Source organism: Calonectris borealis, chromosome 2 (assembly GCF_964195595.1).
Source record: "Calonectris borealis chromosome 2, bCalBor7.hap1.2, whole genome shotgun sequence".
Lineage (NCBI taxonomy): Eukaryota > Metazoa > Chordata > Aves > Procellariiformes > Procellariidae > Calonectris > Calonectris borealis.
In genome coordinates this window covers 10,515,066-10,529,419 of record NC_134313.1, presented here as the reverse complement: position 1 = coordinate 10,529,419, position 14,354 = coordinate 10,515,066, and the positions used below count along the sequence as shown (strand labels likewise).

At 45.5% G+C, this 14,354-nt stretch overlaps 1 protein-coding gene across 1 annotated transcript in view; it reads right to left on the bottom strand.

Annotated features, from left to right (window-relative positions):
• ADCY8 (adenylate cyclase 8) overlaps positions 1-14,108 on the bottom strand; it is a 132,060-nt gene extending 117,952 nt beyond the window's left edge. Inside the window, 1 exon segment of the mRNA XM_075141155.1 lies at positions 13,176-14,108. Within this exon segment, the coding sequence (XP_074997256.1) occupies positions 13,176-14,108 (933 nt within the window).
• Between the last annotated feature and the right edge of the window lie 246 nt (positions 14,109-14,354).

The window sequence follows — 14,354 nt, the reverse complement described above, 5'->3', positions numbered from 1 at the left end:
ATACCACAGAGATCTAGCGGGTGGAGACAGAATTGTTCCCCAAAAGAAGCACAGAGTGTGTGTGTGCCTGATGTTTGCTATAAGCTGTTGCTCCAGGATTGCCTGATGTCACCAGATGGGCATGGGGAAAGCAAGGATACTGCTTTGAGCTTTGGACCATATGATGGTGATAAGCCCATAGAACAACTCCCACGAAGAAGTGATGTGCCAAGTCAGGTGATGACAAATGGTGAACTTGGTAGTGTTAGGTTTAGGGTTGAACTTGATGATCTTAAGGGTCTTTTCCAACCTAAATGATTCTATCATTCTATGATGCAGGCCTGCAGTTAATTCCCACAGTAGGACTCGAGGCTGGAATGGACTGAAGTGGGTGCAGAATGCATGGCATGTATATTAAACCAGGTCTCACACTGCGATCACAGGAGCTGTGCCCTGCGCTGGCTGTGTGTTTGCTTCAGGCTGGATCTGGAGATGTTAGTTCTGCCCTCCAGATCCTCAGCAGATCTTCAGATCTGTCTACTTGAAAAAATACATGTACTGCTATCACAGAATCACAGAATAAATGAGTTTGGAAGGGACTTCTGGAGATCATATAGTCAAACCTCCTTCCGCGGAGCAGGATCACCTAAAGCAAGTTGCCTAGGGTCTTGTCCAGTCAGATTTTGAATATTTCCAAGGATGAAGACTCCACAACATCTCTGGGCAACCTGTTACTGTGTTCTATCACCCTTACAGTAAAAAAGGTATTTTTATGTTTAAGTGGAACTTATTGTGTTTCAATTTGTGTCCATTGACTCTCATCTTGTCACTGGGCACTGCTGAGAAGAGTTTGGCTCTGTCTTCTTTACTACCCCCGGTATGTATTTATACATACTTAGTCAGATTACCCCATACACACACACCGCCCGACCCTCTCATCTCCAGGCTGAACAGTCCCAGCTGTCTCAGCCTTTCCTCATTTGTCAGATGGCCCTTCATAGCCCTTCTCTGGACTCACTCCAATATGTCCATGTCTCTCCTGTACTGGCTAGCCCGGCACTGGGCAGAGCACTTCAGATGTGTTTCACTAGGGATGAGCAGAGGGGAAGGATCACCTTCCTCAGCCCGCTGGGAATGTTGTGCCTAATGCAGCCCAGGAGGCTGTTAGCCTTCACATTGCTGGTTCAATTTGGTGTCCACCAGGACCCACAGGGCCTTCTCTGCAGAGCTGCTTTCCAGCTGGTCCGCTGCCAGTCTGTACTGGTGCACGGGGTTATTCCTCCCCAGGTGCAGAACTTTGCATTTCCCTTCTGTTGAACTCCATGATGTTCCTGTCAGCCCATTTCTCCAGCCCACCGAGGTCCCTCCGAATGGCAGTGCAATCATCCAGTGTATCAGCCACTCCTCCCAGTTTTGTGTTGTCTGCACTGTGTAAGACTGCTTAACTCTATTGAGTTTGATGGGAGTTACTGGGACTTAAAGAGTCCCATGAGATACTCTTATAACCACTTAAGTGATTTAAGGAGTCCCTTAGCTTGTGGAGTGTTGAAAATCTCACTTGCGACCTCCCTGTATTTTTAAGTCCCTAGATCACATCATTGAAAAATGGGCTCTAGGCCAGATGACTATCCTGGGAATAATTGCTATGACCACCTCTCTTTCCATGTTTTGTAGACCACAGAGTTCATACAAAGTCTGTGAGAATTTTTTTATGTGTGTGTTTATGATTTGGATCTTTAAACCTTTCCTTATTTGTAGGATGCTCTAGCATTTTCTTTTTTTTTGTCTGAGACTCCTTGAAATGTCATTATATCGTAAAGGCCACTAAGTTCTGACTAAGCACCTTGCAAGTTCTCTGCAAATCTGCAACTGCTGAATCCATATTGCTGTTAGCCAGAAGATGACAGTTTGATTTCTAGATTATAGTTTGAGTTTTTAATGATAGTAATTAGAAAAAAATGTCTTTTAATTAATGGTGTGTGTATTTTCCATTTTTAAATTGCACCTATAAACCCTCTTTAGATATACACAAACTTCAGGAACATAGTAAATATTATTTTGACTTGCAAATGTAATTACTGAACCTGAAAGCAAGTTACAAAAAAAGGAATAAAGCATAAATTCCACAGCATTGCCTTTGCTAGGTATTTGTATCTATCTAATACAAATATATGTAAATCTATCATATCAGTGGTTTGAAACTTTAGAAATTTAAATATGGGTTATTCAATTTTATTAGATATATTGGTTGCTTTTGGATTTTAAAAACTCAACTATGTCAAGTTTAATTACAGAAGTCTTGTGTTGCAGAAGAAAACGAGCAGTGATCTCAAATACTCTTCCTTCTTGTACATCATCAAAAGTGTTCTTTAATAAACGACACTGGGATAGATGACTTGTAAATTTAATAAGGAAGTTAGCATGTTCTGGTGCCATGGAAAGCAATCTGTCCAGCAAAAGCTTTGTTAGCTGCTTGAAGAGGAAAGAACAGTTACCTTAACAATCTTTGTACTAAGTTTCAAGGCCTCAGGCCGTCAAACAACTTAAACTTATACCCATCTTTATGCGTATGAGTGTTTTTCTTTAATTTAAAATAACTGGCATAATGTCAAGATGCATTCTTTTACACTCCTTCTCCAAAGTCACATTACCTCTGACAGTCCTCTCTTTAAAGCTTTTAAATGTTATTGTGTTGATTGTTGATGGGAGTTGGAGTAACTGAATGCTTACATTAGATATTCTACTATGGAGGAATAGTAAAGAAGAGTGGCTGTCATCAGATAATGTACATAACTATCCCTTAAGCAGAAGTAGACACAAGTATATTTTTACAGGAAAGAAAGTGACAAGTCATTGGAAAAATCATTTCTAAGCATGAAGAGCTATTAAAATTATAAGAAGATTATTGGAGGCCCTGTTGTCCTGTACCATCGCGTAGAAAATGGGAACACTTCATGTGTTCTTCTACCATTTCTTGTAGCCTCTCAGGTGGCTAATGAAACATAGCAGACAAAAGCAATTACATTAGCACAAATGAAATACATACAACAAATTCTTCTTCTCTTCCCATTATTGTCAACAAGCTGCTATTACTCTAGGGATTGGGGAGAACATGGAAATTATCATAGTATCAGTCAGAGTGGCATTTAGCTACATTCTGGAAATGTCAAAAAAAATTTTACAGTAACGTTCTTGGGCAAGATTCATAAGACTTAAGTCCTGCCTAAGTCTCAAAGAACAATTTTCACTGGCTGCTCTCAAGGACCTTCAGATCTTGGAGGAATCTACTATAAATCTCTCCGTCCATTTTGAGATACACTGCTCCCTTAATGCTTCAAGTATAGGCTACTATATGCGCTTAGCACCTTGAACAGGCAAAACAAGTATACACCTCCCACTCAGCTTCATTGCAATTCAGAGGAGGGCAGGCAGGCGGGGAGGCTGCATCCCTGCAGTGCACCAAACAGAACGTCTTTGGAATGCAACCATCTATGCTGCTAAACTGCCAGAACGGTCGCAGGCACTGTTCTGGCCTCGGTCAACCAACCCTCCCTCCGCAATTCCCACGTGTAGTTCGGCAGTCATCATAGACCTGCTTTTCCCACCTCACAGGTTGGGTGCAGGCACCCTGTCTGGGAGGAGTTAATATAGCTACAGCCTTTGAGGAGAGGGATGGACTGAATCCTGAAATGTGTCCTATCTTTGCTTAACTCTCTGGGCAGCACAGAGCTCAACCTGAGACCTACAATCTTTTCACTCAGTGCCCAGGAAGGATGGAATTTCTTCTTGCTCAAGAGCTTACAGCATTTGCACAAAGATCGGGACTTGAATTCTGGTTTTCCCTCAGTTCTAGGTGAGGCAGTTTGAATCTATGGATCCCAATCCTAGGAAAGAGACCTATTAAGGCACCAAATTAATCAAGGTGTGAATCTTCTCCATTCCTCTCACTGAAACTGGTCCATTGCATGGATGTGAAAGCAAGAAGCATGGGGTCACAAGGAGGCCAGCTGAGGAGGTGGCTGGCTCTGTAGCCCAGTGCTGCAAGCTCAGGCTTGTATAAACCATATGGCATCTACTTTAAAGTCCCCTCAGCATAGACGGACTAATGTAAAGGAATCTTGGAGTCACTGATGATCGGGCTGAAGTAGAATAGAACAGAACAGAACAGAACAGAACAGAACAGAACAGAATAGAATAGAATAGAATAGAATAGAATAGAATAGAATGTTTCAGTTGGAAGGGACCTACAACGATCATCTAGTCCAACTGCCTGACCACTTCAGGGCTGACCAAAAGTGAAAGCATGTTATTAATGGCATTGTCCAAATGCCTCTTAAACACTGACAGGCTTGGGGCACCAACCACCTCTCTAGGAAGCCTGTTCCAGTGTTTGACCACTCTCTCAGTAAAGAAATGCTTCCTGATGTCCAGTCTAAGCCTCCCCTGATGCAGCTTTGAACCATTCCCACGCGTCCTGTCACTGGATACCGGATTGGCACCTCCCTCTGCACTTCCCCTCCTCAGGAAGCTGCATAGAGCAATGAGGTCCCCCCTCAGCCTCCTTTTCTCCAAATTAGACAAACCCAGAGTCCTTAGCCGCTCCTCATAGGACCTGCCTTCCAGCCCTTAAGAGAATTATGTGGAATGTGGTCTTCTAAAAAAGAGTAAAGTTATATGCAAACATTCCCACTACATTCAATGTATTCACTATTTAACAAAAAATGTGTGTGGCTGACAGAAGTCAGAACAGTATTCCTCTTTTGATGCATCATGGAAGGTGTCGGGCATGTTTTGCACAAAAACCTCAAAGCAATTGAATCTATTCGTCACATATTACAGCAACTGAGAAAGGCAAATTTTCAAATCAAATGAAGCACAGAAACATAAAGTGGTGTGTGAGGGTCAGCGCAGGCCAATGATAAATTTAGTGATGAAATGGGAATGATCCTCATTCCCAGCCCCTAGCTGAAATCTGTGGTGAATATCACTCCTTCCTCTAAAAGAATATGCATATCTGGCACATTAAATTAGATCCATACTGAGCACGTATGGGATGATTTCTATGTCAATTATAACCCTATCTAGTATGCTTATGAAGATTATTAATACTAATAAGCATTAGAGATACTTTCACATACGACAGAGAATCATAGAATAAAAGAATGTGTGTATCTAGATCTTGTACAGTTCTTTGAGTAACTGCCATGAGATCTAACTAATTTCTTTATCTAAGATCCTTACTCCAGAGTTATAAAACACCTGGTACACAGTATAATATCATGCAGTTCTTCTGTGTTGATTGATTTTCTTGATTATTATTATTCCTTATTTGCATTGCGTTCTTCTGGATTGATGGATGAGGCTCCTACTGTGGTAGACCTAAAGCATGCAGCACAGAATAGATAGCTCCATCCCTGAGTAGCTCCCAGGTAAAAGAAGGAGCAGAGTTTTAACAAAGGAGAAACAATAAAGTGCCTGGAGACCAGATCTCTCCAAAGAAACAAACTGGTTTTCCTAATTAGCATTCTGGCGCTGTTGAATGCTTCCATTGATTTCAGTGAAGAGGGATTTCTGCATTTTATTTTTAAGGGACTCTGCTGTTAAAACAAAAGAAAGTGAAGATACAGAAAAATCCAAAACTGTAAAGTAATGATTAAAACAAAATTGAAAAAGAAAATTGAGTAGGTAAAAGAATTAAATCATTAAACTCATTCAAATAGTCTTTCGTTTATACTGGGGGCAACTGTTCTCTAGATTAAAACTAAGAGCATCATATAAAATTATAACATCATCATCAGACTGTTTGGGAGAAGTACAATTGGGGTTGTGAAAAAAAAAATTGGCTTGGGTTAGTTTTGCTTTATTTTTTACACTGATATGCTTCAGCTGTTTCTCAGACTGCAGCAATGGTTAATTAATGAAGTCAGCAACCTTCCCCTCTCCTCTAGGGCTAACTGCGTGAAACCTTGCAGCAGCAGAAGTTGGCAAATGAAATAGCAGCACTTCTTAAAATAGTTGGCAATAAACAAAACTCGCCTGATGAAATATTACTCTTCCAGCCAATAGCTGCCTGGCTTTGCAGTTCACCCTGTGTACGTTTCCTGATATTTTTTGTTCTAGATTAAGCAGCACCACACTCGTACCTCTGTCTGCAGACCTGGGGGTTTGGAGAGATAAGAGTGACAGGGCTCACTCCAAGAGATTCCTGAAGGAGCTGGATGACCACTTTTGTGTTCTCTTTCAGAAGACAGGTGGATTCAGAGCAACGTTTTCCCTAAAGAGAGTCCCGAGAAGTGATCTTCTTGCTTCACCTAAAAATCCTAATGTCTGTGGGATTCTTTATATTACACTCTGTGGACTTTAAATAAGGTCCCTAAATCAAGCTGTTGGGAGTCTCTGAGTCAGTCCCTAATAAGATCCCTAAGTAAGATCCTTAGTTCCAAGAAATGCTAAGTACTCTGTACTTTTTGTGCTTGATCCCTTTTGACCAGCCAGGTCTCTTTTATCTCTGGTTTGAATGCACAAGGTTGGTACTAAAATGCTGAAGATTCACTGCACCACTACCTCGGCCATTTGCATTCATCTCCCTCCTCGGGACAGGTTGCAACTCTACCGTCCCTTCTGCGCTGGGAACGGGTACAAGCTGCACTGCACCAGGAACAGAGAAAGTGAAACAGAGTTTGTCTCTGAAGGAAGGGCTAGATGGAAAAAAAAAAAAGGCTCAGAAGTCCCAAAGCAAGGTCCTTGTGCACCTCATTTGCAGACACGTGACTACTAGAGTTTAAGCCAGAAGCCTATGTTGAACGCCACCACGCTCTTACGGGTCCTTACACAACATGTAAAAAGAATCTAATGTCTCAGATTGAATACAAAATAGCCAGTGTGATGAATGGGAGGAGAGCTAGCTAGGTGGGAACGATCAAAGACAGGGAGTATGTTTTAAACCTAGTTTTTCCCCAGAATTTAGAGATGCACTGTGAAGTTTTTCCCCTATGTTTGGGCTTCTCAGCCCCATGCCCACTTCCCTTCCCCCCCGGAGGACACTGCCTATATTTTTTTGTTCAAACACTGAACAGAGCCTATTATTGTCTTTTAAAATAGCTATATATCTTCTGTATAGCAGCTCAATGACTGGAGGCTCACCCCTTATTCAGTATCTCCTGCCTCCCTAGGACATGCCTCCCTGTAGGCTGTATTTGCTTTTGAGGAGCTGGAGGGGCAGCAGATAAAGAGGGAGAGAAGTTCACTAGGGAAGCTGCATCACTCTGAAAAAGAGATTCAAGATTCATCAGGTCAGAGAGAGGCGACCAGACTGTACAGTCTGCTGGTTGGGACACGGGCTTGAGGGAATGACTTAATAGCGTTATATAAAACACTAAAATGTTCAGCAAGGACACCACCAGAGATGAATTCCTTAATCAGTTGGTTACAGAGTCAGGATTGTTTGTTCTTTCTTTTTTTGGCTCACTTTTATCTTCCCAGAAGAACAGCTGTGCTAGGAAAAGGGGAAGGTTTACTTTGGAAACTCTCTGGTGAGGTAAGAGAGGAGGATTTCATTTCCCTCTGGGGAAAAAGGGACTTAAACCTTGGTCTGTCACATCCGAGGAACATCTTCATCACCACATTTGTTACACAGAGGAAGAGCACAATCCCCTTCTCATCTGGCTTTGCCATCAGGCAGGCACTTTGTGTGTAGTACAACCCCAAAATGTGTTCCCACTAGAACAGTGTTTGGATTCTGGCTAGGCGGAAGGGCAACTTGAACGTTGAGTCATTGAGGCACTTGACGGGATGCTCAGAAACAGAAGTGCAGTTAAGTGCAAGAAGACTGCACTTAAAGAAATGTGATGTTAACAAGGTGCCTGCAGGGATGGGGTGCTAGGCAGCAGCTGAGTAAGGGGGTTTGGGTTTGGAGTTTCCATCAGCCTAAGCATCACTTTAAAAGCTTAATTCCTTTCTGTTTACTAAAATTCACCTTTTACATGAAAACACTCTAGTTTTTGTTGTGCTTAGGCAGATATTCTGGAAATAAGGAAAATGGAGGAAGGAGTCCTTCCACTCCCCACCTTCTCTGCCCTCTGGAAAGAGAAGAATCCGTTAAACAGTTCTAGTTTTGTGCTCTTCTATTTCCCGTTCAGATCACATCATTGACAGGGTTAAGAAGTGCAGTAAGAGGATGGAATGGAGATGTTTATCCCCTTCAATCTTCTGTACAGGCTAATAAGGATCATTCCAGCATGATCTGTTGTTAACTGTCAGCTGTAAGTGCGCTGCTCTGGTCTGTGATTATTTTGCATTAGATGCTCCTGTTTTAGAGCATATACCTTTCTATAGGCCATGAAAACAACAAGCAAGCAATAAACAAAACCTTAAAACCAACCCAGAAGTGTTCTGACAGCAGAAAAAATGTCACATCAAATCTAGCAAAGTAACTTTCACTGAGAACAAGTGTACTAACTGTTGTAGGCTGAAACTCACTGATAAAAGGTTTCATTCATGTTTCTGCCTAAGTTCCTCCATTTTGGAGGAAACTCTCTGAAGGTAATTAATCATCAAATTGTAAATATAACTAATGCATTTGCCCTACTTAGCAAAACAATGGTGCAGCTGCTTCTGAGAAAAGTGTATCCAATTCTAATCTAATTATGCTGTGACCCACTGACACTGGTCAGGTGATATTACAGGATATAAAAGGAAACCAGATCATAATCCAGTCTAAAATCACACAATCAGGTTATAAGTCACCCATAACGGACTATGGCAGAAAAACGAATAATAAGTAATGCTACGAAAGCAACCATAGTAATAAAGGTGGAGTGTTTTGATTCTGATCCTCAAATGGTAGTCAACTTTGAAATATCCTTATACCTTACAGATTTAACAGATACTCCACAAGCATTTGACAGAAATTTTGAAGAGATTAATGCGTTTTGTACATACTCATATACTGATATCTATGATCAGATTTTGGAAAACAGGTAGCTGAAATATGCATGTAAAACCTGTCAATTGCCATTGTAGAGTTATACAGATTTATCTCTAGAGGACTCCTTGTGACTTCATGAATTCTGCCTTTTCCTCTGCTAATAACCCTGAGAGAGGGTGTGGGGAAAAAAAACAAGCAAGCAAAAATCGCTATATTAATTCACAGAACTGCCTAGACTTAGAAAGACAGATGTTAACAGAGAGAAAAAAATTACTTTCCCCAGTCTTGGTATTACCCACTTCAAAGTTATTTCTAAATGTATTTTTAAAGTTTTATTTAATATGTGTAATTTAGGACTTGATCCTTCAAGGTATCCCTTATGCAGGTGACTTACTCACAAGAGTAGGCTTACTGACTCCAGTGGAATTTACACACGTGAGTGAAGAGTGCACAAAGGATTAAAATCCAGAGTATGTTTGTAGCTTACATAATTCCAAGCCTGTCAAAATTCATATTCATATTATCATCTGCCTATGTTACATAACACTAAGGAGCTCTGAGTTGTTTGTTCTTCCCCATATGCCTGAAACACATATATGGTCTTAGAAATTTGGGATTGTATACCACATTATCACCAAGGAAAAAGTAAGAATGAATGCAACACAAATGAAGCTTTCATTCTGGGGAATGTCAGAGGCAAACACCACCCCCAGCACGGTATCTGACCAGGCACATAAATCAATGCACTTTACTTGTTTACCAGCAGGATCTTGCATTTCTCATTTGTTTTCTGAGGGAATCTTTAGTCAAGTCAGTACCAGTGTTGCCTTTACCTAAATCATGGTGTCAGGTCCTTTTTCACGGCTCTCCCCTGGTTGAGCAGCAGCACATTGCTCAGCATTTCAGGCTGGGGTCAGCTGGGTTTAGCTGTAGTGCTCCCCAGAAGCACTGAGCAGTTGGCAGGATTCAAACTAGTGAGTCTACCTTAGCTTTGTTGTGTTTGTTTTTTTTAAAAAAAAAACTAACTTCAAGACAGACTTTCTCCTTCACCTTTACCTAGGATGATGGTTCAAATTAATTTTGAGATGCAAGGGAAGAAAAATCAGATGACCTCTTAAGTGTTACTGCAAGAAAAAATGGTGAACAGTGGGCATTATTTGTATACATGATAATGCATACTTTGTTAACTTCAACAAATAGCTGAATCAGGCCGTAGTACTGCATGCTTGTGTTCAGCATTACTAATGATTTGAACATATTTATCAATGAAAACTAAGATTAATTAAGAGATTAAGGGAAAACAGATCACAGCACTTGATTTTCCTCTTGTATAAACTGTTGCAACTTTATGAGTTCAAATAGACTTATAATTGATTTATGTGTGACTGAGAAGAGGATCAGAACAATTGTGCCCATGGATACTATTGGGTACAGTAATAAACTGACTCCAGGGTAGACAATTCTTTCTGTTCAGAATTGAATTCAGTATTTTCTCTGCATGAAATCCTGATCTCATAAAAATCAGTGGAAAACCCACTATCTGTACCACGATCAGAGTTTTGCCCTCTGTTTTTTTCTTTAATTCCTGGTTTTGGCCCAGTGTAAGCAGCTGTCTGCATCCTGAGGCATAGCAAGACGGTCACAGGTATTGCTACATAATGAAATAGTTCATTTAGTCTTGTAAGGCTTCTCTGAAGGGAAGATGCAGTATTTTACCTGGGAAAATAAGCCCTGTGATAAAAGAGAGTGCTTTGCCTGCAAGATCAAGAAATCTGTGCTGTCCCAAAGATTTCCTATATAACCTTGACACAGTCATTTAAATTCTCTGTGTTCACCTGTAAAGCAATAGTTACATCCCTTCATCAGCCGTAAAAGCCCTCATTCCCTAACACCTGAAAGCGCTCTGCAATTCTCTGGGAAAAGTAGAAAAATGGTGCAACACCACAAATAACTAAGCAGGGCTGCGCCTCCCCCTGGGCGCCAGGCTCGGCTGCCGCGGGGCCCCTCGCCCGAGGGGTGGCCGCGCGGTGAGGACGCGGCTCCCGCCGCCGGCAGGCGCAGAGGTTGCGCAGGGGCTGCGCGGGGGCGCAGCCGGCGGGACCGCGGCCAGGCGCGGGAGGCGGCGGGCAGGCTCCCGCCGGGGCCGCTGGAGGGAGCCCCCGGGCCGCGCAGCGCCGCGCAGCGCCGCGCCGGCTTCAGCACCGCGCCGGCGGACAGCGCCCGGGCGGCCGCGCTCCGCGCCCCGCGCATCTGGCCGCGGTGCCTTGGCTGGGGCTGCGCGGGAGGGAGCGGGTCCCCGTCCCCCTCCGAGCTCCCCCTCGGCTCGGGGCGGGGAGCAAAGCCCAGGGCAGGGGAGGATCCGGCCTCTCCCACGGGGAGTCGGAGGCAAAGGGCCGAAGCGGAGCGTAATTAGGCGACGTTAAGTGGGCTCTGGGAAGGCGGGAGCGGTGTAAATCAACACCGACGTGTGGCAAGCTGTGCGGATCCTGTTAAGGAGATTTATATACGTAGTTCATGAAGGCAATCATCTGCCTGGTAATCTCTCATTATGCACCGCTCAAAGGCAGTTCATTCACACAATTGGCAAGGTACCGGCCTGCAAAATGAAGATATTAGTATCTCTCCTGAGAAATGTCTTTGTTAGGAATGTCTGTGGGAAATGCGTGTGTGGACCGGCTAAACAGCCGTGATACCTGTGCATAATAAGATAGCAGTGCATTACTCATAGCTCTAGGGTAGGACATGGAAGTAAATTAAGAAATCAGCATAACTCACACAGCTTTTGACCCAGCACCAGCAGCGCATGGGAGTGGGACATGGCGCGCAGCTGCAGTTCATTCATCAGCACGATACCAAGAACTGGGGAACAACTCTGCGCAGTCTAATTGTCTCACATCCATAGGGCTCATCCAGGCACTTTTCCCAAAACAGGATGAGCCTGGCCTCTGGGAAGTGAGATCAGGCAGCCCACAGCTAACAAGTGCGTGGAGGAAGGGGATGGACAGGGGTGGGCAGGGGTCTGAGGGAGGTAGATGTGTCCCAAGGACCATCATCATCAAAACATCCAGGTGCAAGATCAGCCACTTCCCAGCATTCATATAAACAACGTGCCACCAACATCACATTCCTCTGCACCCTCCCCAAAGGAGGGGATTATTTGCTACTGCCTCCACCCCCTTCTCCCCTACTCCCCAGAGCCGGCCAAATGGAGATGATAATCTGCTGTGAAATATTGGTAGCACAGAGCTGTGACAGTCTGGGAAGCAGGGGGAAAGGGAGTAGCAAGAATCTCCAGGATTAAGTTGCCCTAGAAAGGCAACGTTTTCTTGCCTTGCAGGGATGTCGGGAGTTCGGTGCATTCTCACTTTCATGTGGAAAAAGCCAGATGAATGTGAAGCCAGGTTAGTCCTGGTTTTAACTCCTCAGACCCATTTGAGACACTTGCCCGGCGCCTCTCAGCAGTTTGCACTGCACCACCACTCCCCCATGTAACCAGTACTCCGTCCTAGACATCACTTGTCAGGATGCAGCACAACAATGTTTGCCCCATGACCACTAGCAGAAGAAGCTTCTTGGTGCCCTCCAAAGACAGCCTAGGATCTCACACCAAACCTCCAAGGGGAGCTTTTCCCTGATTTCACTGGGGCATTGCTTTGCTGTCCTGGCAAAAGAGCAGCATGCTTTGCTCCTGTTTTCCCATAGCCCAGATCAAGCTGTGCTGCACATAGGAAAGTACTAGTCCTCCCAGTAGATCCAGAGCTAAAAGGCATAGAATCACAGAATCATAGAATCATTTCTGCTGGAAGAGACCTTTAAGATCATCGAGTCCAACGACAAAACACGAGCAAGTAAAATGAGAGATGAGCAGTGGGAGAGTTTGGCCAAGACAGAGTCATCTCATGCCATGGACCACTGCTGGAAGTAAGGGAGGGGAATGATAAATGACCCATCCTCCCCACTTGCCCCAGGAGCTCCCTTCCTCAAAGCTATTTCAAGGGATAACAGTGAAGTGAATGTACACTTCAGAGAGGGGACAGAGTGGTCAGGAAGTGTCCCCATCCCCAGCTTGAGGTGAAACCTTGGGATAGGCAGTGGGGGACTGAGGAGGGGGAGAGGAGAAGGTTGCATTTTGCCTATGGTCTCCCCTCCAGGTAACGAACCTCTGAGAACCTGACTAAAAGGGAGAGGACCTCTTGGGACACCCCACACCTCCTCTCACCCAGAGTGATGGAGAACGAGGAGGGTTCCCACCCTTTCCTCACCACGGTACCTGGTTGAGGGAAGTCACGGCCAACCTGGGGATAACCAGCTGCATGACGAGCTGCAGGACAGAGGTGACCAGCCCAGCCAGAATGGCCCAGGTGAGTGGCAGCGGGAGCATGCTGTAGGTTGCAAAAAGCGTGAAGAGTACGTAGCCAATGCCGTCCCCAAGGAGGCCACAGCCCAGGCCGGCCGCCAGGATCTGTGTGGCCATGGCCACCCAAGTGACCACACCGCTGTACTGCAGGTAGGTGTACGAGGTCGTGTCCTTCCTGACCACCACTAAGGCACAGATCACCACCTCGATGCCGGTGAAGAAGCCCAAAAGGATGCCCTTAATGGGGTCCATGGGAGCAGAGGCCAGGGTCAAGTGGAGGAACAGCAAGGTCAGCTTGGTCAGCACGTCCAGGATGTTCATGACCACCTCGGATTTGCGCCGCTGGCCCAAGAAGTAGCGCTGGTAAAGGCGCTCCAAGTCCCGAGACTTGAAGGAGTTGCGGAGAGTGGGGAAGATCACCCCGCGATAGGTATAGCCCCAGTTGAGGAAGAAGTCGGAGTTGCTGGGGGCACAGTCCAGGGGCAGAAAGCCCAGGTCCCCGCTGCTGCTCGTGCGCTCCGGGAAGACTTTGGTGCCTCCGTTGTTGTGGCGCTCGCCGCCCAAACTCCGGCCAGCCGACTGTCGCCGGAGGTGGTGGTGGTGGTGGTGCGGCGGGTGAGGGTGGTGGTTAGGGCAGCAGGTCTCCTCGGAACTGAAGCCCTTGCCCCCACCGCTGCTGCTGCCCCCGCTGCTGCTGCTGTGCTCCTGGATGAAGCGCTGCTCGGTGATGTGGCGCACGGCCGTCTGCCACAGCAGGCGCTGGGGTCTGCCGCTGCCGGGGGGGGTCCTGTTGATGGTGTAAAGTTCATCGCTGTCGCTCAGGCACCGCACCTCCGAGAGCTCCATGGCGGTGACTGGCGGGGGGCAGAGCACCGGCGGCGCGGGGCGGGGGGGGACACCGTCTTTGGGGAGGGGAGCAGGGGGAGGGATGGAGCCGCGGGAGAGGAGGGAGGGGATGGAGCAGGGCGGGTGGCGGCGGCGGGGTGGCGGTGAGGGGATCACATTTATAGGCAGGTCTCTGGGTCCGGCGGTTTGGCTGGCGGCGGGGCTGGTTGGCCGTTGGGGTCCGCGGGGCGGCCGCGCCGGCTCAGC